This window comes from Tuber melanosporum (genome assembly GCF_000151645.1).
Source record: "Tuber melanosporum whole genome shotgun sequence assembly, scaffold_155, strain Mel28".
NCBI classification, from domain to species: domain Eukaryota; kingdom Fungi; phylum Ascomycota; class Pezizomycetes; order Pezizales; family Tuberaceae; genus Tuber; species Tuber melanosporum.
The window spans coordinates 228,077-252,828 of record NW_003298814.1 but is presented as its reverse complement, the minus strand read 5'-3'; the positions used below and the strand labels follow the sequence as shown (position 1 = coordinate 252,828).

Genomic DNA, 24,752 nt, shown 5'->3' with positions numbered 1-24,752 from the left:
CGTTTCCTATAGGAAGACTCAGGCTGGTACAGTACAGTATTATGATACTGTACTGTACTCGGGCACTGTTACTCGTAACTTATCCGTGTGTCCAATCAGCTATTCTGCTTTTGCCAAGTACCTTGACCCGATAACCACACAGACTTCGTTGCACGACAGTATCACTACGGTAACATGACTGTAGTTTATTGGTGGGCTGCATCCCAACCTCCATCTCCCAAACAATCACCTACAAAAGCCATTACGGTTCACGGACCCGGAGCAAAGTTCTTGCCGGAGAAACTTGACGAGAATGGTGGAAAATAAGAGATAAGTAAAGATAATGGAAAAGCCATTACCGATGTATTAACATTAAATCCTCCCATACGTGTGCCCACTCGAGTACATGATTCCTTACCCAACCAACGCAAAACCGGCCATTTTCACTGACTACCTTAAACTACAGCTTTTTTTTTTTTAACCTTTTTCATCCCCTTTTCCCTTCCTTTGCTATTTATAGCGGTGGAGCTTCGGGATCTTCGAGACCTATTCAATTTATTAAGACTCCTCATCGCGAGAGCTTCAAGGGGGGGGGGTGCAAACATTGATCAATCCTCATGATAGTCTTCCCAGTCTTCTTAGCCAGTTGAATAAACGTCCTGAACTGCTCCACAGTGGAGGGGTACAGGTAGTGCGCAACGAATAGGTTACCACCCTTCCCGAGGTCCCGGGTAACGGCCTCGGTCTGCTTCAAGTTCTCCGGTGAGGGGGACTGGCCCCAGCGCCAATCTTCGATATCGACGGACCAGTTGATGACCTTTGCTCCTGGGACATTGGCTTGCAAGCGCTGGCGGGTGAGGGCTCCGTCGGTACCGTAAGGGGCACGGAAGTACTTTGAATCGACACCGAGGTTGCGGAGAGTGGATTCTCTGCTTAGTCTGAACTCATTGTCGATTACACTGAGGTCCAGAAGGCCTTCGATTTTGGGGTGGGTGTAGGAGTGCAGAGCGACCTGCATGGCCGATGGATGTAAGCATCTTGTTCTAAGGGTAGAAGAAGAGGAAAAGTGGGGGGGGGACAAACTTGATGACCCTTTTTAATAGCATCCTGGTAAACTTGCTTGAAGTTTTGTGAAGAATCGTCCAAAGCCTGACCAACGGTGAAGAAGGTAACCTTGATATTCTCCTGCTCAATAATATCCATCACTTGCTGTGCAAACTCCGGAACCCCATCGTCGATACCGAAAGCAATACTATTCGGCCTGGTACAAGCAAAGTACAGTGGTCCAGTAGGCTTCTTCTCCGGTACACTTCGGCCTCCGGGGAGCGCATCCACAATCTCAAGGAGCGAGAACTTGGTCTCGGCACCAGCATTTCTAAAGGCCTTAAACGCAAACCCAATTGCTCGGCTCCTGTCAATGCTAAAGTGAGAAATGGGGATGTAGATGTCCGACCCATCGGAGTAGTCCGCAGCGTACACGATGTCCCAGGTCTCAGGGTAGGGCGCTTGGGTCGTGCTGCACTGGCCGTTGTTCTGCTGCAAGGCGACGGAGAAATCTGGGCTTCCTGAGAACTTGATGTGTACGAACCGACGCTCCCAGGATGAGATATCCTGGCAACCGCCATCGCCGCGTTGGCTGGTGAATTGACTGTAGTAGGAGTAGTCGACATCTGAGGATCTGATAGTTAGGCCATCGCCGCCCCACGAACATGAGATCCCACCGCCCTCGTCACAGCCGTGGTAGACATTTAAATTGTTGGTGCCCTGTTTCTTGAAGTCATCTATCACTATGTTTTCGGAGAGGACCCCACTGGTGAACCCGGCAAGGGCGAGAAGGAAGAGATTTCGTGTATTCATGATTAATTTGTAACGACAGAACGTGAGGGGGCACACCAGAGGAAGCAGGAAACGGGAGCTAGTGGTAGAAAAGAAAAAAGGAAGAGGAGTTCGAAGGTATCGTCTCGTATTTAAGCATCCATAACACTAGAACAGCTCCTCCTTGCAAATCTAGTTTTCCAGCCGGGGAGCGAAATTATCATTCACCTTACGTTGCAGGTTCGATAGGGGGTACGAAAGGAGCAAATTTAGTCACTATGTAATTGGCTGTCGTTGTTGGAATATCTGACTGCTAGTCCTCGATCCTCTCGTCCGAGGTCTCACAATATCCCCAACCAGATTCGAATGGTACTCAAGGAACCCAAAACTGCAAGGCCTAACTACCCTATTCCCGTGCAATAAAAGTACAGTACTTGTTGTGCAAACACTACCGCAATCATCCTTGGCGTAAAGTTAGTCACTTTGTACCACACAACAGCCCTGGCTTGAAAAATAGCAGTAAACACACCACTTGCTACTCGAGGCACCATCAACCGGCCCTGGTGATCTGCAATGGCACAACTACGCAGCCTCCCTTGCCCCGGGCGCCCACAAACGACCGGCTCGGTACTATGTCTAATTATATCCTGAACACCCCCATTGGAAGCCCCTTCAGGACCACCTTCCTCACCCCGCCCAGCCCTACTGCACGGGTATGTTAGTTAGTGAGAACCGCCTGGATTTTTAAACCAGCGCACAAGACCTAGGGGAGCCGTCTTGGCTACCCACTCCAGCTCGCTTCTCCTTCCGCTTCTCAACAAAAAAGGGACGATTTCTGATACTGTGCTCCTATGCAAATGCTCGTACAGTACACATCGGAGATTGTTGGAGTCGCGCTGTTCCCTATCTTGACAAGTCTAGCCTTCTCGCGCGACAGAACCTGGAGCGGATGTTTGGCCGAGTCAAAAGCATCCGCCCGGCTTTCCCGGCTTCAGGTTATCCTGAGAGTTTGTGCTGCCATGGATGGAGGTACAAGATGGCTAATTTTTGGACACGGTCTCTGTCCACGAATAACGAGGTCCAGGTGATTTTATTCTCCGTCATGGCACACGTCGCACCGGGACCTGTTGGATATGGCACTTTAAGAGGAAGTTCTCTTGGGAGAATTGCACCAAGCACGTTTTTTTTTCACGTTGCGCTGTCTAGCCCTGCACTACCAGTATTGTACTGTACATACAGTACAGTACAGTACTGTAGTGCTCGTACAGTACAATACAAGTGTAATATTACGTGCAAACTCAATCACTAGGCCATCGCCGAACCGTTAAAAAAAAAAAAGTATAATAGGGAAACCGTACTAGTATAGTACACAAATGTTGACCTCATTCTTTATCCTACTCAACCGGGATCAACAAACGAAATCGGCCTTTTTGCGAGCGAAAACCCCAGCACTATGCATGAGGCAATTATTATTATCTTAGGCAACTCAGTGTTGCTTCTCGTGGTAGATTCCCGTCGCCCGTTCGGTTAGAGAGGCTGAAGGATGTGCTCGAGGACGAGTACAGTACTCGACTCGATTATGATACTAGTACTGTAATTACCGGTAGTTTTGACGAGGATACGAGATGTACTTTTTCCTTCCCGTCTCTTGGCTATGAACCAAGCGACTGGCAAAGAGTGGGACAGGTCATCACGACCCGGGATGCTCCCTAAAAGTGAGATGTTCTCGGAGTCTTGGACCAAGGATGTCCTGAGTACCTTGCTATCGCCGATTCCAGTGACTTCATTTGTAAAGCAAAGAAAGAAGTATACTGTACTTGTACTGGCACTAGTACAGCACGGTAGGGTGCAGGGTGTCTGAACTTGAAGTCAGCCCTCACAAGGACCGGGTCCACCAACGAACGGGCCCTAACTACCTTACAACAACAAAGTTTTTTTCCCAAGACCCTCAGTCAAGGGTTATCATACTTAAAATCGACTCCTATCATACTTAATTCGGGTGACTTTTGTTTTTCGATAATAAAGCGAGCACCGGTTAAGAGAGGTGAGAGGGGCTGAAAAAAAAAAGAACACACATACATACAAATTTATCCCAATGCATCGCGGTACTTTTCTTGTATGTATTACTAAGCGGAGGAAGTGAGCAGAGGGTCGAGTTTCAGTACCCGAGATTATGAGAGCGATATCGCAATAGGACCTTCCTGAGCACTGTACGAGTACTCGTACTATACCTATGGTGTCGGCACCTTGGAGCCACCCTCATGACCCCATCTTCAAGGGGTACCGTATTTCATTTCAACTTACAGTGTGAACGGGGTCTGGTGCAACAGGCCTCGGATTTTGGTGTTTCTCCATTGATCAGCGTCATAATTTAATTTACGTGCAAGGAACTCTCGATTCAACCTGTGATGCACGCATTACTCATCTACCCTACTTGCCGGGATAGTTGCCAGTGCTATTCCAACCGCGGCACACTATCACCAACTCTTGGCGAGGAGGCCGAGTGACTCCTTGAGACGCCCGACACGCTGTACCATTCCGGTGTTAAATGTTCCCAATTATTCTCGAAACCCGTTTCACCCGGTAGAGTATGATAGAAAGAAACGCTAGCCAAAAAAGTGAATCTCTTGATATTAGTGTTTCTTCATAAGAGGATTATTACCTGTACGAGTACTTGAGTAAGCGCAAACACCATCCCGCGCCCCCACAAACACGATAGGAAGTTTCGGCAGGCACATTGTTCTTGCGTGAGTTGATCAACCCTAGGCACCCGCACCCCTCCTAAGTCTACAGTGAGCCAAGTTCTTTTCAGCTTCCCCGTGAAAACTCTCGAAATCTACTACCGGTACCGGTTATATCCGCCAGCCCAGCAATCTCCGCGTTCGGAGACAAGAAGCTCTTCGGAAGGAATAAGCCTTTCCTGAAACGGCATCCCAGAATCCGTCGGGTGCCGCGCCCAAGAGATCTTGGTCAAGAAAATAACGGGATCTGGACAGTATCCTTCCTTGACCGGAAATAAATTACTGGGGTTTTAGGGTGAGACCTGTTCCACCGATCTCTTGGGCTCCGTAAGGGACCAGGGGATGGGATCGGCGCACCAGGCGTGCTGGATCTCATCAACCGGTTATTCGCACTTATATCATGATACTCGAGTACTCGTACAGTACCCTAACAATACCCAAATCCATCGTGGGCCGCAGGCTGACAGGATGATTTTTGCACACACAGTCGGTTTCAGTGTCGTGAGATGTCGGCATTGAAAGTTACAAGTACTGCACAGTACTGTACTGTACCTGCACAGGAGACAATCAACACAAACCTCGACCAATCAGACCGAAAAGGCTCGTCAATTCTCGCGACGCCAGGAACAGACTAAAATCTGGTAACGGATTTCAAGAGCATCTACGGTAACCCAACAAGTAATGCCAGATGCCAGCAAACCCAAGTCCACAATTAGATTCGGTCTCACACAGTTCGCCGCGGTAAATAGGGAAACCTGCTGCAAAGTGATGGCAAGTCACCCCCAAAAAATGAATGGCGGCTGGGCATGTGCTCGTGTACAGTACTCGCTCGAGTAGGGAACAAGTCACACTTCGCTAATTCTGCCTTTCATGCGACAAACTTAGAACCACTTCCCATTTCGGCAATATTTTTGCCGTGCTAGGTACTACTTGTATACCGGCACTCCGTTGGTTGGAGTTACAAGTAGCCTCGAAGATCGGCACACGTTTTCCACAACGGTCAGGCAACAATAAAAAGTGGTACAGTACGGGAACCAGGGTATCAATTTTAATCAATATTAGTGGTACGGCACGAGCAACGCGCCTGGGAACACAAAACCTTCAATTGCCCAGCGACCTGGGAAGCAGAATTCCTTCACCCATCAATTATATTTCTTAAGAGTTGGCTGGGGCAAGAGGAGATAAGGATCCTTCCAGAGCCATGTTTCTTGTGTGCATTGTACCATCGTACCACTTTTTACTGCCCGACCCTAGTACTACCGTAGGGGGTTGACAAAGGTCGGGCGCTCGCTGGACGAGGACTGGTGTTACCGCGAGCGAAGTACCATTACCGGTACACCCGAGCACATTACTCGAGCACTATACTGGAGTACATCCATGAGGGAAAAAAAAAACCAAAAAGGGAAACCCCCCTGCGCAGTGCATCCTCGGGTACTGTACTCGAGTACAACCATTGACTTATCGGTATTGATTGCGATATCTCTGCTCGGGTATTGAGTGCCCCACCATTCTGATATTCCTTGTCACGTCTTGGCTGTTGGGCCGTCCCCACATCTGCTTCTCCTGAAGTTTTTTTGGGTAGCTGGTCCTAGTACGGTATGAGAACCACCCCCGGATATCCGGAGATCGAGTGGCTGGGAGAGTTTACTCGCAATGAGAAGGAAATGCCCTAAGGTTGAGGGTATGATTTTGTTTGCTCACAGCTACGCACGGATGATTTGCCATGGATATTTTTCTGGTTTCTGTTTTTGGTTATCTCTTGCCCGAGACGAGTATAGCGCTGTCGCCATTTCAGCCGTTCAATTAGGCCATTGAGAGGGTCTTCGATTCAATGAGAAAACCCTCTGAAAACCTACCGTATGATAGGGTTCTTCTTGAGTACCGGTACCGGTACGGTTATATCCAGCTCACCCCAGAGGCCGGGAGTAATATGGTGACCCCGCTTTAAACCCCAAGATAATGTGGGGCATCCTCCTACCTTTTTCTTGCTTTCAAATGATTTCTTTTTTTTTTCAGCCAGGGAAGTGACGTAGGAATAGCGCTCCCCCCTTGCCGTTCCAGATATTGCCTAGTTTGCATAGTTCATCACTCGATGTGATATCTTGCATTCTCCCATGCTCAGGCTTTTTCTTTGTAGGCCTAGGCTTGAGCGGGGTTGGTCTCTGCTAGCCCCCAGCGATTTGCTCCCAGCTTACCGTAGTCCAGCACTATCGATATGATTTGGGTGGTGGCTGTGAAAGAATCTTTCAGAAACCCACACTTGACTGGTTGATCAATGCCCTTATCTGCTCAATTATTGTACAGTGCTCTCCAGAAAGTTACCTAACAGTTAATTTAGGTTAACCCGCAAAATAATCCCTGTCTTGTACGAGACCATCCCCCTTTTGCCTTGTACCGGCAAACACAGCTCGGCGGTTGGGAAATGCCGTACCCGAGTAGAAGGCAATAGAGAGTCCCATTCCGTACTAGGGCGGTCTGTAGAGATCGGGAGCTGGGAATCGAAAAGCGGGGATCAAGGGGATCAGGAGATGGGGTTGCCTGGAAAGCCCAACTATGCTACTAGATATCTTAAGCAAAGTACGTTACACGGAGTGATATTTATCATGATGTCAAGTAGGAGACCAAAATACAGCTATCATAACTAGGGGCAAAAGTGTGGATTGCAAGTAAGAAAAAAGGGGGAGGGGGATACGCCTTGCTCCAGCATCGCAAGGTTTCGCTGAATTCTGCCCCTGGTGTGCCTGTTTTCCTTTTCGACATGATACGTATTCTTGGAATGCAGATCCCCCATTGAGGATTTAAATATTTCCTGTTTTCTGCTCACTAACCATGCACGACGGGGGGGTAGGGGGTATCGGTCTTTCCGATTTTTATGAATACACCCGAGTATGATACTGTGGTAGATAGGGAGGAGAGATACTTCATGAGCAAACAAAGAGGCCAATTTTGTGAGGTGCGCTTTCTCTTATACTACCACCCTCTGCTTCCTAGCTACGCAATTAGCTGTGGAGAAAGGTTCAAGCCCAACAGTTCCCCAGAGAGCAGTGCAGAGGTCATAGCCACAGTACGGTTAGAGAGCACGATATTTATAACAAGTACGATAACTCACTCCCATTGCAAAGAACGAACGGATGAGACAAGGGCGGCATCCACCGGAACATACCTCAAGCCCCACAAAGGCACCCCAAATCTCCTCTCCACCACTGATAGCCTCCATTTTTTATCCTGCATTTGGCTTCGCAGCAACGACCTGACACCTTCCCAACAGTTCCTCATTCTTTCCGTCAATACCACTCAATTTGATATCGCACTCGGCCGCAGAAAATACTCGATCCTGATATACCTCCATCAACAGTTTTCTACTCTCCATTGCCTAAAACGGCATTAAGCATGTCAAACTCCTTCACCGGGTTTCGTAGAGTTCAGTCTTCCTGCGCGGGATTTCCTTTGGCCACCATGCTCACGCCCTTGACTCTCACTCCAGGACCGGGCTCGTATCAGAGCATACAGGTAAATATCCCCGGGTCCTTGGGTTCGCCAAAACCGCAAGCGGTCAAACCTGCCAGACTTGGCACTTATAACAATCATGATTGGTATGGAGAGACTCACGATATTTTCAGTCCACGCAATACGCTCAACCACAGTTCCCACCAGGCACCAGCACATGCAATTCGCCGGTGCAAAACCCCCCTCCCATTTGCCTAGCCGTATAAAGTTCGCTAGGAACATGGCAGCAAAACATGCCTGCATCCTCTGGGGGCGTGAAGATCTTCACCGGGACCGGGGTTTTGCCCTTTGCCTAGATTACAAAGCGCTACTTCTTCCAAGCCACGTATTCAAGCCAATACTGCTGTACAGGTGTGTGCAGAATCGCCATGCGGCCGTGAGATGTCCCAGGAGAGCTTCATAAGCTTCTGTTGCCGCGCGAGATCACATACAGCCTCAGGTCGAAAAAAACAGGGAAACAGGGATCAGGCTCCCGGCCGTCTGGTTTGAGCATTCAGTGTGTTCGAGCCAACTGAGCAACCGTGTTTTTGACTTTTAATTTCCACATTTCCCCATTTTCTCGACCAGAGGCTGTACGGTATGATACTCGTACTTGTACAGCAGGGAAACTATTGACACCCACCTCATTATCAATAGCGCCACGTAGTTCTAGAACTTTGCTCAAAAAAGGCTCAATATCTGAAATAGGACGGAATCCAACGGAACCCTCAGACAGATTGAATGTTGTGATGGCCACCTCGTTCTTGCGGCTCGGGTCGGTCAATGTCTCGTTTTTCCCTTTCTCCCTTTCTCCCTTCTTCCTCAATTGCTAGTCTAGCTTTCGGTTGGGACGGGTTTGAAAGGGGGAAGTCTTTTAGAAAGTCGAAAAGCTGAAGAGAAGCGGGAGATGCTTGTCCTTCCTAAATTACTAGTATAGACCGTAGAAGCAATCCTACTCCGGACAGCGCAGACGAAGAAAAACCACCGTTATTGATGCGCAAGCAGAGTAAAGTCTGAGGTTCCGGAGCCATGTAATAAGCTCCATGCGCCACATCATGTGATTTAATGAACAATAAATATTGAATGAACCGCTCCCATCACCTCTGATGGGAAGGCCCGACCCTTCCGAATAACTGCTTCCACTTATAAGTGAAATGCCCACCAACGCCCCTACAACAAACGAGGTAGTACTGCTCTTGACGTCCAGAATCCAGGTGCCAAGGATACCGGATAATTATTCCTCCGGGCTTGTGAGACATCAACTTCAGCACTTGGGCCCCAAGAACCAGAGAGCGTGCGTTCAAAGGACAGAATCCCATGGATCCGGCGGTGAAAGGCAGAACCTACTCGCCTGTCATCCCGTTTTTGAAATCGTCTATCATACCAACGAAATACATACCGCGGTGAACCTCCGGTTGTGGGTATCCGTCTTTGTCGAGTGGCCAGCAACTACCGCAGGGGCTTCCCGTTTGTATCACACTCTCAGGGTAAACATGAATGTATTGAGATCGGATCCTGGTAGAACCTTCTGAGGCACAATAGTGGCAGCATAGTAGAATAATATTTGCATACGAGCAACACCAAACGAGCAAAGAAGCTACCAAATAAGAGTTGCAAAACGTCAATGTAGTACGACGGATACCCCCATCCCCTGATTCTAGGCCAGCCAACCACTTATTGAAGGTCTGGTACTTCATTAGCTATCGAGAGACGAACCTCCCCGATGGATCAGATTCGTGCAGTAAGGTTAAAACGAGTAAGCATTCCCGCAACGAGAAAAATCTAATATCGAGTGACGTATCATGACTGAACAAAAACATCTGAAAGGCCTGAAAGTCAAACCCCATCGGTCGCGTGGCCCAATGGCAAGGTGCTTGACTACGAATCAAGAGATTGCAGGTTCGATCACTGCCGCGACCATTCTTGGAGCTCTTTTTTGCTAAGGTTTTTGTAATGTTGTACGGCGGAAAGGATGAGTTATGGTGAAAAGATTTGGGGTGAAAAGATTTGGGGCTGGTTTGGCATCTTGTTGGTAAGAGAGGAGAGGGGGAGGGGGAGGGGGAAGGAAAGCTGATGTTGAATTAATTAATGGCCCTAGTATGAGGGAGAAGATTGGGCTTGAGTGAAAGTGGTTTGTTGACTTGCAGGTTTTATTAGAACCTCATTGGTCGTAGTTTGGTGATCGTTGGTCATAGAGCTGGGTATGGACGAAGCGCATTGGTTCGTGTTGCTTTCTTTCTTCCTTTTGGTCTAGCGTTTCTAGCTTTATGGGAATGTTCTTTTGTATCTAGTTTAAAGGCCTTCAAGCCGGGACATGATGATTCGCCCTCATGGCCTTGTTGTTCTCATAATAACGGAGTGTAGGGGTATATCTTAGTATACCCAATAACCACTAGATCCCAAACCAAAACAAACCCGTAACCCGCGCCGCGTCCTGATACCTGCCTTGCCAACCCCCTTTCACAACCACACCACACCTTACCTTCCCTCCTGGATTTATTTTCTATCAACCACAACTCACCTGCCATCCACCCTCCCACCATAACTTTTCCTCAGCGGAAACGAACTCATCAACCGTCGCCATGACCGACTACTCAAAACTCAAAGTCCCCGACCTTCGTGATGCCCTCCAAAAGCGCTCGCTCCCTACTAACGGCGTCAAATCTGACCTAATCGCGCGTCTTGTGGCATCCGATGCTGCCGCTGCACCTACACCAGCGGCTGAAACTCCAAAAGCCGCTGCTCACCTACCAACTGCTGATGACTACGAAGTTGACTGGGAGGACAACGACGAGACTGTTCCCGCAGCTCCCACTGCTGCCACCATTACCGCGCCGGCTGCTGCGACTACTACTACCACCACTTCAAAACCTCCAGCCACAACCTCCGCGCCCAAGGCCGAAGCCGCCAACTCCGCTGCTACCTCCACACCCACACAACCAGAGAAGCCCAAGAAGAAATCAATCGCATCTTTATTCGACGCTCCGGTGAAAACCACCTCTCCCTCCTCCCCTTCCACCGTTACAGATGACAACACAACCTCCGGCACCCCTGCCGCCACTACCAGCGCACCCGAGAAGTCCTTCACAGCAGGTCTGAAATCCTCCGACGCAGCAGCCGAACTCGCCAAGAAGAAGAAGCGCGCGGAACGCTTCGGCGTCATAGACACCGAATCCGAGAAGATGCTCGAGCGCGCGAAGAAGTTTGGTGCTGTTGAGAATGCGAGCCTAGTTGTTAAAGGTTTAGACGCCGCCCTGCCGGATAAGAAGGAGAGGCCGAAGCGTGGGCGTGAAGGGGCCGATGGCGGGGATCGTGGTGGGAAACGTCCTCGTGAGGGTGGCTCGAGGAGTGCCGGGGGTAATGATGCCCGGGGGCGTAGGAGGAGGAGAGGTCAGGGTGGGAACAATAATGATAAGAAGGGGAACAGCAATGGTGTACTCGCGGTTCGTGGCGGTGGGCCCGTTACCAGGAAAAATGTCCTGGACGACCCCATCGAGAAGGCGAAGGCAGAGGCCAGAGCGAAGAAGTTTGGAGCCAAAAACTAACCCCTTTCCTCACTTTTTCGTTGTCAATTAAAATACTTTTTTTTCTTTTTTCTTCATCTTTTTCTTCTCTCTTTTTCTTATTTCCTCTTCCTACACGATGAAGGTACGATTGATAGTATAGTCTAATTATGATTTCTTGTTGATACAATTTGCTCTGCTCTGTTCCGTTCGCTTGGGAGCTGAGGTGTTGAGAATTGAAATTTCATGGCACATTTAGGTAGGTGGGGGAAATGTACCGTAGTTGCGGCTCTGCGGAAGTTTCCGCTGTGGGTCTTGTGCATTTGCTCATGCGATGTCTGCTTGCAAGGAGGGAGGAAATGAAGGATGGAAGGGTAGCGATACGCGGCAGCGTTCTTTGTGATACGAATACCGTACTAGTAGCTATTATGGGGGGGGACTATGATACTTGCACTCGAGTAGACTAGTGATGGAGGGGGGATAGAAAGACTGATGCTAGATTGGGCACAAGTAATTGATGTTTGCCAGCAGTGGGCTTCGAGATGTTTTTTTCTGCTCTAATTCGATGAAGAGGATTTCGTCTGATACCGGCGGTGATGGGGATAAGCAGTGTTACCCTGCCCACAGCAGTGTGCTCCACAAGTTGGAGACTCCGTGTATCGTAGTCTCAAGTCTGAAGGTGGATGAAGCTACACCAACTCTAGGTCATTTGTGTAGCATTCCATAGCAGGCTGTAACGTATAATACTACGGTAGTCGAAAGTCTCTCCACCACTCTCTCTTTAGACACCGCGCTGGATGCTCCAGTCATTTTCATGCATAATCCGTCGAAATTAGGGGTGCGTCTGATGGTCTAGGGTTTTGATGCATGGTACGAGTACTGTACAGTACAATCAAAATGTGAGTTGTGGCTGGCAACTCAAGTAATCGCAAGCCAGTCACGATTAGTCAATTTTCAAGCTCCAAGAAGTTGTGTCTGGCTGTGAGGAAGATCAATTTCCAAAAAAAGAGACCCCCCAGAATGATTACCGGTATGATGAGAAACACATCGAAGTCCCCATCTCAAAAAAAAAAAAAAAAAAAAATTTTGGCGGTTGTAGCGGGTCGTTATGGCCCAGGCCAGAAATATTTCTCGATCATTGAGTTTTTTGGTGGCAACCAGACCTGCCGTTCAAAATGTCACCCCCCAGTTCCATGGCTTTCGGATTTGTCATAAATTACATAACCTTGTACAGTGAAACCTCCGCTAACTCCACCCTTTGATATATCCAGGACTCCGATATTTCTATCCCTTGTAGGGAGAGAGATTTTGTTCCATCATATGAGCTTCCCCCCCTCTAACTTCTAGGGCTCTATTAGTTCCTCTTTCTAGGCTCCCAAGGAGGGCAGAAAAGAAAATCGTTCAACCTTTCTGCCCCTGCAACGCTCTTACTGCGAAAAAAAGAAAGAAAAAAAAGACTCCCCACCTCAATCAACACGATAGGGGGTTGAATGTGTGTGTGTGTATTTTTAGGATAGATTCGGATCTGTAAGCTGGGCAAAATACATTGCTCCTCCATGTGAACAAGTTGGACAATATGGTGTGCGCCTATCATGAATTATCACTCATTTTCTTTTTTGGCACCCCTCTTCCGCCAAGCCTAGTTTAGCTTCCATCCCCCTGTCACTTCTATCAAGTCTCCCGGGGAGCTTGAGATAACGGAGGTTTCACTGTATCATACTCGTACTTGTAGGTGTGCGATTGACTTTCTTTCTTTCTTTTTTTGACCACTCCCACCCGTTATTTCTTAACCCTAATAAGAAAATATCGGGGGACTGCTCTTGGCACGATAGGGCTTCCCCCAATAATGCGAAGTCGCAACACACATAAACATGGACGGTTGGAGTTCGCCATGTTAATTTGCCCAAGAAACTACCACCAGATTCCATATTCAAGTATGATGGCCGATAATCTAAGGATCAATATCTCACTACTCTCTCTCACCATTGGTGGGTGTGGGGATATTCTCCTGTGATTGTTTCGCCTGTGAAGAATTCAGTTTAAGAGCTTGGTATATATATGGCAACGCATATGTACTGTACGGTGCCGGTACTCATTTCGAAAATTTCAGGTCTCGGGGGCCCGAGAAGGCTCCGAAATTCGCAAATATTGCTCTCAAAGCTCGGTGTGCTTGTCAGGGTACAGTACATGTAGCCAGGTGTTTCACGGAGTAAAAAATAGCAGTGACTATCAGATATCATAAAATTATGTCACAGAAAATTGTGCCAACCCATCCCACTTTATTCCTCCCACTGGCTAGCCACCGGAAAACCGGCACCAGCATCACATTTTACAGCGGGGCCTTTCCGCCTCTGCCCAAGGCACCTGAGACACTGCTCGTAAAAGAAAAATTTCCAGCGGAATATCCTCGGATGCGTCGTCCGGTGGCGGAACGCTTGACCACAAATCGAGGGAGCAAGTTCGATATCTGGCGCGATAAGTTTTGCATGATAGGCATCGAGGTGGGATAGTAACGTAAAGGGTGCGTTGTAAGAATTTTTTTTTTGAAGGTGGGGGCAGATGTGTGTGGGGGGAGGGGGTTGTGGATCTTTGGGGGGTTCCTGAGAGGTGGGGACAAGAAGGGAATAGGCTGTTGAGTATGATACAAGTACTTGAATTCGTGAGCAGTTTTTTTAGGGGGAAGAGTCTATGCGTATAAGTGGGATAATGAATTGGGATAATGAATAATTTGGGTACGTGTAAGCGGGCTGTGGTGTGTGTGCGCGCTTAGGGATGACTTGTGGGTAAACGGGGGAAAATCCATGATGATATTTTCGTCAAACATCTCACCTATTTAAAGACACCATTTGAGGTAACTGGGCTGTCTTTGCTAACAGTGGCTCCCCTGGATGGCACTTGGAAACATCCCAAAAACATTTGCGGAGACTACCACTTTCACTGACCCAACCCCAGCGGCCAAAACCTTCCAAGAAAGAAGTCTCGGGAGAACGGCGTATATACATACCATCTACAGGACAAAGTCTTGTTCCCAAAACCTGCTCCTCTGCCAGAAGCGTGTTAACCAAAAACCTGCAGGCACCCGTACAGCCTCTTGGCCTCCGCCCCCACCTATCCCAATGCTATACAACTACCATGCGTCAAAATACCCAACGGGAATCGCTAACCCAAAGCTTCGCTATGGTTCGGTGCTCTGGGAGAAAGCGCCATCCACTTTCATCTCAGACTCTGCATAATTGAATGCAAGATCCTTATGCACTATAGAACCTCTGGAAGGCTCCAGGCTCCCTAATACTGAACACTCGTTCCAGAACCTCCTGATGCTCTCTGCTCTGATTTCCTCAAGATACTATTCATGGCCTATATATACCTCCTCCTTCCGAACCTCTAACTGGTCAAACTTAACAAGTCAAATGACCAAACCAATGCCCCATCGCCGCCACCGCTCTAGATCTCGCCCCTACCACTACCATCACAGCCACAACTGCTGCTGCAGCGGTGAGAACCTAGCGAGGGTGATTGTCGTACTACGAAGTTTTCGCCGAATTATTGGAGAGAATTTCAATGCTGAGGGCGAGGATCGGATGGATTGGGAGCACGACTGTTCGCGAGTTATTCTTCGAGAGTGGCGGGACTGGCGAGGGCGCGGAGGCATAGAGGAGGAAGAAGGGGAAAAGATGGACTGGGAGGTGGAGGGAGATTACATGGATTGGGGGGGGGGGTTGGGGTATTGAGTAGTGATTCTTGATTCTTGCCTTCACCTTTTCTTTCTCATGTTTGTGATTGAGTTTGGGAGTGTAAGTACTGGGCAGTTTGAAAGGGGAACTGACTAACTGTGACTGTTGCCACTGCCCGGAGGTGGGAGAATTATACCGAGTGACCTCTTGTGACTTCCAGCTTGCTTGTTTGTTCATGGATACAAAGTTTATAATTTATCTGATCTCTCTTTTCAGCAGAATGGCACACTAACTGCTAGGTCCTCCTCCTTCCCCCGCCCCTTCCCCCACCCATTCCCCCGCCCCTTCCCCTCCCCCTTCTCCCCCTCCCCCTCCCCTCCCCCTTGTGCTACTCCCAAGCTTTTGTCTCTCCACTACATGCCGCCTTGCGAGTAAGTACTCCGCTAACCAACCACCTTCGCAACGCTCACTGGATTCGCGGGGTAGTTCTGGCTCGAGCATCTCGCAAGCTTGACGCTTCAAAGAGTCAGGCAAACCCGCCCATCCTTTGTCGAAGGCGGCAAGGCCCATTGTCATATAGACATCTGCTGCGCCTGCGCTTGTTAGATAAAAGGAGACGGGAGGGTATGGGAGGGGGGAGATAAGTACGTTCTTGAACTCTTTTCTGCTGAACGAAGCCTTCCAGTCCTATCCTTGCTAGAACAATGCGGGGGCGGTTCCAGTCTCCGCCCCCCGGCCGCGGGACCAGTACTGGTGGTTGTGGAAGTTCGCTGGATTGTGATTGTTCCGGAAGGTCGGGATTTGATTGGCTGTTCTCATCATACGATGTCTGAAGGGTTGGTTCCATGGTATTGCGACTTGGGATGATCCTTGGATCGGTGGGTCAGCTCAAATGTTCGGGAATAGGTCGTAGATCATAGGGGAGCGCAGGGTAAGCACAACTAAAGATTTGGGGACCGGAGGAGGGGAATTGGGGTAAATGAAGGGTGCCGATCGTAGTTGTGATGCAAGACTACCTTGGACCGGTCAACTTCATCTGGCTCTCCCATACACATAAGTCCATTATATGACTCTATGCATGACCTCTCAACCTGGGCCGTGCTGGTATCGACTCCGGGCAAGGCGATACACGTACTCGAGTAGGGCGGGAGGCGAGATTGGCTTGGAGGTATTTGGAATGAATCTATGCAGGTATCAGCTCGAAGGTAACACTAGCGTGAAAAATCTGGAGGTCTCGTTATACTAATTACACCTGGTTTTCTTTAGGGAGGTGGTCATGAGGAGGTGAGTACTGGTACAACATATTCACAAAACAAGAAGCAGAGAACATGTCCTGCACCACCCCAAGCGGGAGAAGAAGAAAAATAACCTTCCACTGCTCTATGGATGCTTTGCGCAATTAAAGCGCCTACTCCAGGCGCGAAACATTTGCCTCGCGCGGACCAAGGGGTTGAGAAATTATAGTTGGCTAGAAATACAATACCGATATCGCACGATAGCCCTTCCTACTAACTAACCGGGCGAGCCCACCCACCAATTCCGCATTCAACATGCCGCAAAAGCCACTGCGCCGCCTCAGCTGCAGCTAGCAGCTCGCTATACTCCAGTACCCCATCCCGGCTTTCCCGCAACTCAATGGGCACGTGGCACGAGTGAGTGTGCGTGATCAGCCTACCTTCTGTGTCGCATTACCCGAGGCGTAACAGGTTGCATGGCATGTGCCGATGGAGGGGAGGGGGAGGACTACGGCGCTCGAGTAAAGGTTGTGTGCACCGCTGGAGGTTGGACGATATGTCGGGCCATTTGCTAATCAGAATGCGGGATTTTCACAAGGTGTGGGAATTTGGGAATTTGGGAATTTGGAGGGGGCACGGACTTAATTGAGTCGTAATATGCAGGCTTGTTTCGTTCCTTTTCTTGCGGGGGTGGGGCGACAATAAGTTGTCGGCATGAAGATGTGCGGCAGGGAATAGGGGGGGTGGGAAAGGGGAAGGGACCGTTAAATGGCAAATTGTGTTGTGGGTATGGAAGTGGACAGGAGGATGGATCAACATGTGAGACATATGTCCCCACTACCCATCCCGGCGGGAACGGGTTGTATGCTTGCAGCATGGGACTCTTTACTCATTATTTTTACACCCCCCAGTGAGCACCAATACCACACCTTACCGGAACAAGGTTTGTCGATAGACGAGTGGGGGCTTCCAGAGCACCTTTGCCAGAAAGCGTTGTGCCGGTCGCGGAGAGGGAGGGGGGGGTGAGGTGGTCATGGGGTATCACTCGGGCCATACATTGAGTTTCTTTTCTCGAATTCAAATGCATTCCCATCAGGGCCAAATTTGCATTCCGGCTTGCGGAAAGGGATACGGTGGAGTTCGCTCCGTGCTCCCTCGGGCCGCGGAGATTGTTCGAGTCCCGGGGATGGAGTATGTACGGGGTATGATACTGGCACAGTAACTCGTTGGTTTGCGCTTTTTTGCGGTGTCGATACAGTACCCATTCGTCCGTGTTTTGGGGTGAGGGGGATACTTGGCACTTCTGCTTTTACTATGGGCGTTACTTTTTTGATGGTTAGGTATCGGGGTATCGTAACTGGCATTTGTTGTTGCGGTAGGTGTTAGATGAGTCGTTATTCAAGTCCTCGGCAGTCGACACTTGATCGGTTTTATCACTCTGCATCATTGGTATCATATTTGCTGTTGTTCTCGGCTTACCATCTTGGATTTACCCGCTTCTTCGCGCCTTCCCGCGAAGGTGTTGGAATGGCGTTATCTCTGTCCCGGGGATTGGCGACAAGGGGATTTCTCAAGATTTTTCATGAGAATACATTTCTTTTTCCGTTTACGACAGCTTACATTTCCTCCTCCCCGATAATTGTGAGTTTTCATTCGAGCATTGCACGTGCGGTAACGGATAGAAGAATTGCATTTCAGCTAACTAAACCCCTCAATGACGCTTTCGTCTTGTTTTGTTGACAGTGATATATTTTACATTTACCGGAGAGGAAAAAAAGAAAGAAAAAAAAGAAAACATATATTTTCTTCTTCCCCTTTGGATTATCACCGAACCAAACGAAACTAGGGGGGTTTCAACCAGGAGCCACTAACAAACATTTGGGGCCCAGAAATCTATACGCATGTGTTTAATTGGTGTAGTGCGTTCACTAGTTGATCTCTGTAGGTCACCACACTTGTTAGCTTCTAAATCTGGGAGGAGAGGAAAGCAAGGAGGGAGTACTCACAACTCAAGTTAGGATCCACCCTCTCATCATGCAACAAGATGCGCACGACCTGCGCATGTCCAGAGCCCGCGGCATGGGACAATGCGGTTCGCCCGGTACGGTCAACGGAGTTGACATCCACCCTCGCGTCATCAACCAACAGCCTGACAGCATCAAGGCGATTATGCCTACACGCGACAGAGAACGGGGTCTGCTGCTCTTCGTCGCGAGTCTCGGGATCGATGCCGCAGTCGAGAAGAACGCGTAGACCGGCTTCATCCAAGGACATGACCGCGTCGTTCAACAAGGCCCCGTCGCCCACGAAATCGAGAATCCCACGGTCCAGTAGGCGCCGCACAATGACTGTGTCACCGCGAGTGGCGGCGGCGTAGAGAGCCAGCTTGCATTTCTGTTGCAAGCGGAGTTCACACACACAGTCGATCAGCGCGGTCTTGAGGAGGCTCGCTAGGCGTTGGTTCGTGCGCAGGAGGGAGTTCAGGTCCTGAGGGTTTTGCTCGCGCGCAATTTGGAGAATTGTCTCATTCGGGAGATTGAGGAAGGGCATGGTGGTGTTCTTGATTTAATTGTTGTTCAGATGTGTGTAGTTTGCTCGTGTTTTGTGCCTAGGTATGTAGGTTGATGGGTAGGCGGGGTGGTCGGATAGGATAGATGTAAGGTGGTATGATTGGGAGCGCGGGGCGTAGAAAGGATGGCGGTGGTGGCGGGACGTCCTCGCTTTGGCTGTCCGCCTAAGGGACTGTTTTAGCATGTTACACACAAACACAAACGTTAGGGTAAATAATCAAAGAAAGAAAGATGAAAGAGAAAGAGAAGCTGCGGGTTTACCGATAGCCCTGGTTCAGACCAACTCGGCTGGGGAATAACAAGATAATATAGAGCGATGTACTTACGGTGCTGTAGGTCCGTGTCTTGCCTTATCCTCACTTAGAAGGTGGAAAGAGTTGGTGCGATGTGAGCGATGTGTGCGGTGTGTGCGAGGGCGCAGCTGCAAGGAGTTGGCGAAGACTGGCGGTGGGGGGGTGGCTATTTATCGATTTATCGCACCGGTGGTTGATCTGATTGATAACTTGATAGATGACGATAATCGCGGGGAGAGGTAGATCCAGCCGAGTGGTTGATAAAGCTTGGCGTTGAAACCGTGGTTTTAGGTTTATGACAAGTAGACTGCTTCCGAGCGTGCGAGTAGAACAGGAATCATATAATTGTTGTGTGGGAGAAGGGATACCCGACAGATGGAAATTTAAAAGAATAATCAAGGCCTTAATCGGCATGTGCCACGTTGAAAACACCACGGTATTCCCTGAAAATGGCTTAAAAGCTATTTATAAAAATACCGGGGGTATCATATTTGTGAAAATAAAAGGTTTCATGTTTTTCTGTCTACATGTCTAGTCACAATGCTGTACAGTACAATGCCGTACCGTTTAACAACGAAAAATTGAAGTTGAACATACATATTTTCTATAACTGGGTTATTGGTTAAAAGTAAGGAAGGAAAGAGGTTAATCAAGAATTCAAGTATTATCCTAGTGCTTGGAAGAAGAAAATGTATTTCCACTTTTTTATCCTAAACCTCTATGAAATTGTGACAAAAAAAAAGCCAGATCAAAAAAACACTAGATCAAAAAAAACATGATACTATAGTATTTTTTTTCTGAAAATACTACGGCATCTGTGGCATACTCAACATGTTCTCAATTGATCCCAAAAATTCCATGGCATAAAAGTGGAAGCAGGCCTTGAAATCAAACTATGCAATATCCCCAATACGCGACAATCAAATTTAAAAACCGTAATTTACTCGTACTCAAGTACCAGGTCAGCAAAACACCAATCCCTCTCCGGGAATTCTGACTCAGGTTTCGGAGATTACAGAGCTCTCGGAGATAGTGGATTCTAAGGGTGTTTTCTGGTAATAGAAGAGCAATACCGGTATTCACACATACCGGTTTGGTAGCCTCGATCAGGCCATTCCGTTAGAACCTCTGGTGGAACGCCACGAATCCTCTGCCCGGTCAAGTCTCGAGACTCACAAAATATCACTCTGCACTGAGCATCTAGCATTCATGTCCCTTTACCAACTTGCTTTATCTTTTCCAGATTGATAAGATTGGAGTCGCTAAGGCAGATTCTATTAGGGCGACAAAAAATAGCATCCGAGCATGACAACCTCCTCGACATTTGAACACCTACCTGAAGTATGATACTCGATTAAAAACTTCCCATAGCATACAATACCGGCACCGATAGCCAACAAAACTCTATCGCTTCGGAACGACTGCCAATCATCCTACTGTGTACTGGATAGTTGGATAGCGGTCCGTATTCGTCTCTGCCGCTACCCACGTATTCTGCAACGGGGGTCGCCAAGACTCTCCTCTGCAGTATGAAGCTTTAGGACTTGATGATATCGTTCTGCTTGGTGCAAACGAAAGAGTTCTTGTCCGGGCCAAATATGTGACCTGGGATGGTGTATATGTATTCCTCTATAAACCTACTATCACCCAGTCTTTCCAGTAATTCTAAATCTAACTGCTGGTGCCAGGTTTAGCCTACGGCCAAATACATGAAAACCAGAACGCGATGGGAGTCCTCAATGTTATACTTGGAAGAATTGCGGCTGCCTAGAAACCACCAAATTCATCGAGCCCGTGGAAACTCGCCGGGAATCTACGTGATAATTTATACTGGATCCATCCAACCTCGCCGGGGTTTAAATGTCACCCTAGCGTTTCCCTATCCGCCTAGTGCCTGTGTAGGCTTTAGCAAGACCGAAGCGGAAAATTAATGCTTATCATGCTACGGCGGTGAACGAGCGGGAAGTCTTCACAGAGGAGTAGGCAACACTGAAAGAAGGGTGCTGCCCAAGCATTGTTGACCATCAATCAAGACTAGATAGATGCCTCAATTTGATACTTAAGCTTTCCGTGATCCTAATTTAGGAGTTGGATTCGCGTTAGCACTGTCCTAAAAAGAGAGAGTAACGCTGATAAGAGAAAATGTTTACTCTCTGGGGAGGAACCAAATAAATTGGTGAGAGACTAAGCCCTTCTCATGACACTCCTACATGCTTTGGAATACGAGTACATGTGCGGTAGAGTTTCAAGTCAATCGACTAATTCTCTCGACCCTCATTGGTAATGAAAACAAAGGACTGCTATGTTGGAATATGAGGATACAAGCATGATACTACAATTGGGCTAGTATCAGAGAGTTCGGAATATGTGGCTGATGAGCTAGTGGACTAGTGTAGAGAGGTCAGTGAGGGTCCGAATACGGACACCCCATACTCGTATAGGGGCTAAATTACTCGGATAGCAACGCACTTGGAGTGGTAAAATACAGTCAATCAAGCAATTCTTCTATCAATTCCTCTCTTGCTTGTCGATATCTCCTCTAGGTTTTCGGGATGCTAGACTTGTCACATTGAGTGATATCCAATGCATGATTGGGGTTTTCTGGACGGCCGGTCATTCCCGAAGTTTTGTTTGGGGCCGTCAGTATCACTCGGTAGTGAAATACACTGGGAATGCCTGTGCCTAACAAAACCCCGTACTTGCATATGGTATTATTTGACTATAGTCTCAAAAGCGAATAGTTACTAGCTTATGATTCATCCTTGGTCAAGCTGTCGGGAAAGTAAGTTAGAGGTATAATAGAAGATAGAATTCTCAAGATCTCTTGTATACGAGTCCTACGTGATCCGCTCTGTCCCAGTCCTATGTCTAAACCAAAAGATAACAGTGAATTCACCCTGCGGTAGAATGTCGCCAGAACCTTCGGCTTCCAAACCTCAACCTACCGCGCCGAGGGCAGACAAAAAAAATCCCAATATCATACGAATTACTCAATTACAAGTACTCGGGGCGAGACCAAATACCGACACACCTCAACCACAAACTCTAAAAACAAGACAAAGTGACCTCCAGGGACCTTAGGATTTGAATACCGTAAAATATTTGGCAGTTTTTCCGTTGGTATCACGCTCGTTGTCCCGGTTACGCGCTTGGTTGGGGTCTATCATCCCTGCGAATATCCTATCACGCTAAACACGAACCCACCACGTTCGTGGTAGATCACGTGCACTTGCCCCACACAGCAACCAACCAAACGAAAATCTCCTACTCGGTAAACAAACGTGCAGCAAATCAACAGAATGTCAACCACAAATTCGCCCTCCAAAATACTCGACCCACCGAGTACCACTCCGAGGAAACGTCAGAGCTTGCAGCACATTATGGATATAGATCGGGTGCGGCCTGCACGCCGGCGGCCTGGTGTTTTAACGGAGATTGAAAATGACGGGGTGGGTAAGAAAGGGGAGAAGGGGAAGCCGGATTTTGAAGTTGATCGGGACAAAGGGTGGGGGAGGGGGTCGCCGACGAGTTTGGCTAGGTTCCATGTCGGACTTGAAAATGAGAAGTGGGTCGGGGGTGGGATTCAAGATGGGCCAGAAGAGGAGGATGAAGAAGGGGAGACGACGGATACGGGTATGTCTAATGGCAGCAGTTTTCAGGATGGGAATGCTTATTACTTGAGCACAGTCCCTCATCGAGCCCCCCCAAAACCTTCTATTTCTGAATTACTACTGGCGCATTCACGCCCGAAGCCGGACGCGGTACCTCTACCTACGCCGCCACTATCGCTGCTTAATCGACGGCACCTGCAGCCAACGAGTGCGCCCGCTCTGGCTATTGTCTCGGAGCCAGTGATGCCAAAGCTTAAGGTCGAATCTGGGCCGTCACCGCTACAGCAAATGCGGTTATTGCGCGCACAATTTGAAGCTACAAGACCTGCACCCCCACCTCCCCCACCTCCTCCCGGCCCACCGCCTAAGCAGGCCTCCCGCCCAAGTGGTGTATCAGCTCACCCCCGCGCATCGAGGCCGCCCTCTTCAGCATTCGCCCAGAAGTACACCTTTACACTACACCATCTCCCTCAATTAACCCACCACTCCAAATCCGCAATAATCTCCGTTCATCCACCAACACACATCCACCTCCAGCTCCGCAATTTACAAGAGCTTCGTGGTGGTGGGCAGTACTCTTATACAATACCATCCAGCTCTCTACCCATTACAGTCCGGAATACAATGACGTCTAATCAGCAAACTTTTGAGATTGAAGACTTACCACTGAAGCACCTTCATGCTGTACGCTATGCGAGGCACTTTGTCGATGCACTGAAAAAACGCACGGTAGTTGCTAAGGTCGAAGTCCGCAGCGGAGGGGTCTGGACGGGGAGAATGTTTGGTGACGGAAAATTCGAGGTTATTGACCCTACGGGAAAAATCGCCGGTGGGGTGGTAGGTAGCAGGGTCAAAGGACCAAGAAGGGTGGTACGAATGTACGAAGCTTGCCAAAAAATACTCCAGGATTCTGACGACCTTGGTCGTGGGGAGAAGAGCAATAACGAAAAGTTGGAGATGGGCGAATTCCGCATCGACGAGCGAACAGATTTTGTTAAGGGTGTCGGATGGTGTCGCAGGAATGAGGATGGGAAGGGGTGGAGAATGATGTTTTTGGATGGTGTTAGGTTGGAGATTGAGGGGGCTAGCGGGGATGTACTATGGATTGAGGGCGACCAGAGGAAGGTGCTCAAGAGGGGGATGGAGGTGGGGGACGTTAGGGAGAGGGTTAGGATGTTTGTTGAGAAGGGATTGTAAGGTTTGTGTTGGTTATGATACAAGTACATTAATTTAGTTATGATACCAATGCTCATTTCGTTATTTTCACTTTGGGCGGGGGGGGGTTAGGCTTCCAATGGATCAGGATCTTCTCTGAACACTACGATTTTGAAGGCAACCCTGCTCCGACATGAGCAGGGGGGGGGGGGCAAAGGGACATTCGAAGGTGAATGAAGTCGTCTGCCCAGAGTGAAATTGGTAACTTGAAAGGGGAATTCATCATGCGGTACCATATGTTATCGAGATGCTGGAGGGGTGGAAATTTTGATAAGCTCTAAACCCTTAAGTTTCCATCATCCGCAAGTGCACTGGAAAAAGATACTTTGCCTGTATAAAACTACTGTACAATAGAATTACTCGTACTGGTTGAGTGAGCGACGTTCGGCTCAAAGGGGATTAGACTACCACCATGAATTCCAACTTTAGATCTCTAAGTTAAGCGTCTAAGCCTTTGGCGGTCTAGATATATTTTCAAGGTCAATCATCGAATCCCTAGAATGCCTCCAATCCCCGGAGTTCCGATTCCTGGGTGAGCAGCCAACACTGCAACTGGCCCACGATATCTTGGCAAGATTGCGCGGCCCCTTCTAAATTAAGGTGTTCAAAGATCAACAAACCATATCGCGA

At 48.6% G+C, this 24,752-nt stretch overlaps 6 protein-coding genes; 4 read left to right on the top strand and 2 right to left on the bottom strand.

Moving 5' to 3' along the window:
* Positions 1-308: 308 nt before the first annotated feature.
* GSTUM_00003032001 (uncharacterized protein) lies at positions 309-2,028 on the bottom strand. XM_002836642.2 has 3 exons: positions 1,063-2,028; positions 583-991; positions 309-525 (listed from the first exon to the last, which is right to left on the bottom strand). Exons 1-3 carry the CDS (start codon positions 1,834-1,836, stop codon positions 494-496), a joined length of 1,215 nt encoding a protein of 404 aa, XP_002836688.1. The 5' UTR covers positions 1,837-2,028; the 3' UTR covers positions 309-493.
* An 8,491-nt stretch (positions 2,029-10,519) lies between these two features.
* GSTUM_00003031001 (uncharacterized protein) lies at positions 10,520-11,714 on the top strand. XM_002836641.2 has 1 exon: positions 10,520-11,714. The coding sequence occupies exon 1, from the start codon at positions 10,604-10,606 to the stop codon at positions 11,564-11,566; it is 963 nt and encodes a 320-aa protein (XP_002836687.1). The 5' UTR covers positions 10,520-10,603; the 3' UTR covers positions 11,567-11,714.
* Positions 11,715-14,412: 2,698 nt separating this feature from the next.
* On the top strand, positions 14,413-15,292 carry GSTUM_00003030001 (uncharacterized protein; the record flags this gene model as incomplete). XM_002836640.2 has 2 exons in its annotated part: positions 14,413-14,543; positions 14,600-15,292. The coding sequence occupies 2 exons, from the start codon at positions 14,413-14,415 to the stop codon at positions 14,685-14,687; spliced, it is 219 nt and encodes a 72-aa protein (XP_002836686.1). The 3' UTR covers positions 14,688-15,292.
* A 1,808-nt stretch (positions 15,293-17,100) lies between these two features.
* On the top strand, positions 17,101-18,228 carry GSTUM_00003029001 (uncharacterized protein). XM_052355725.1 has 3 exons: positions 17,101-17,252; positions 17,345-18,074; positions 18,177-18,228. Exon 2 carries the CDS (start codon positions 17,467-17,469, stop codon positions 17,653-17,655), a length of 189 nt encoding a protein of 62 aa, XP_052211698.1. The 5' UTR covers positions 17,101-17,252; positions 17,345-17,466; the 3' UTR covers positions 17,656-18,074; positions 18,177-18,228.
* Positions 18,229-18,235: 7 nt separating this feature from the next.
* Positions 18,236-19,710, bottom strand: GSTUM_00003028001 (uncharacterized protein; the record flags this gene model as incomplete). XM_002836638.2 has 4 exons in its annotated part: positions 18,236-18,372; positions 18,440-19,167; positions 19,330-19,424; positions 19,507-19,710. 3 exons carry the CDS (start codon positions 19,708-19,710, stop codon positions 18,999-19,001), a joined length of 468 nt encoding a protein of 155 aa, XP_002836684.1. The 3' UTR covers positions 18,236-18,372; positions 18,440-18,998.
* A 2,885-nt stretch (positions 19,711-22,595) lies between these two features.
* GSTUM_00003027001 (uncharacterized protein) lies at positions 22,596-24,118 on the top strand (the record flags this gene model as incomplete). XM_002836637.2 has 2 exons in its annotated part: positions 22,596-22,929; positions 22,984-24,118. The coding sequence occupies 2 exons, from the start codon at positions 22,596-22,598 to the stop codon at positions 24,102-24,104; spliced, it is 1,455 nt and encodes a 484-aa protein (XP_002836683.1). The 3' UTR covers positions 24,105-24,118.
* Between the last annotated feature and the right edge of the window lie 634 nt (positions 24,119-24,752).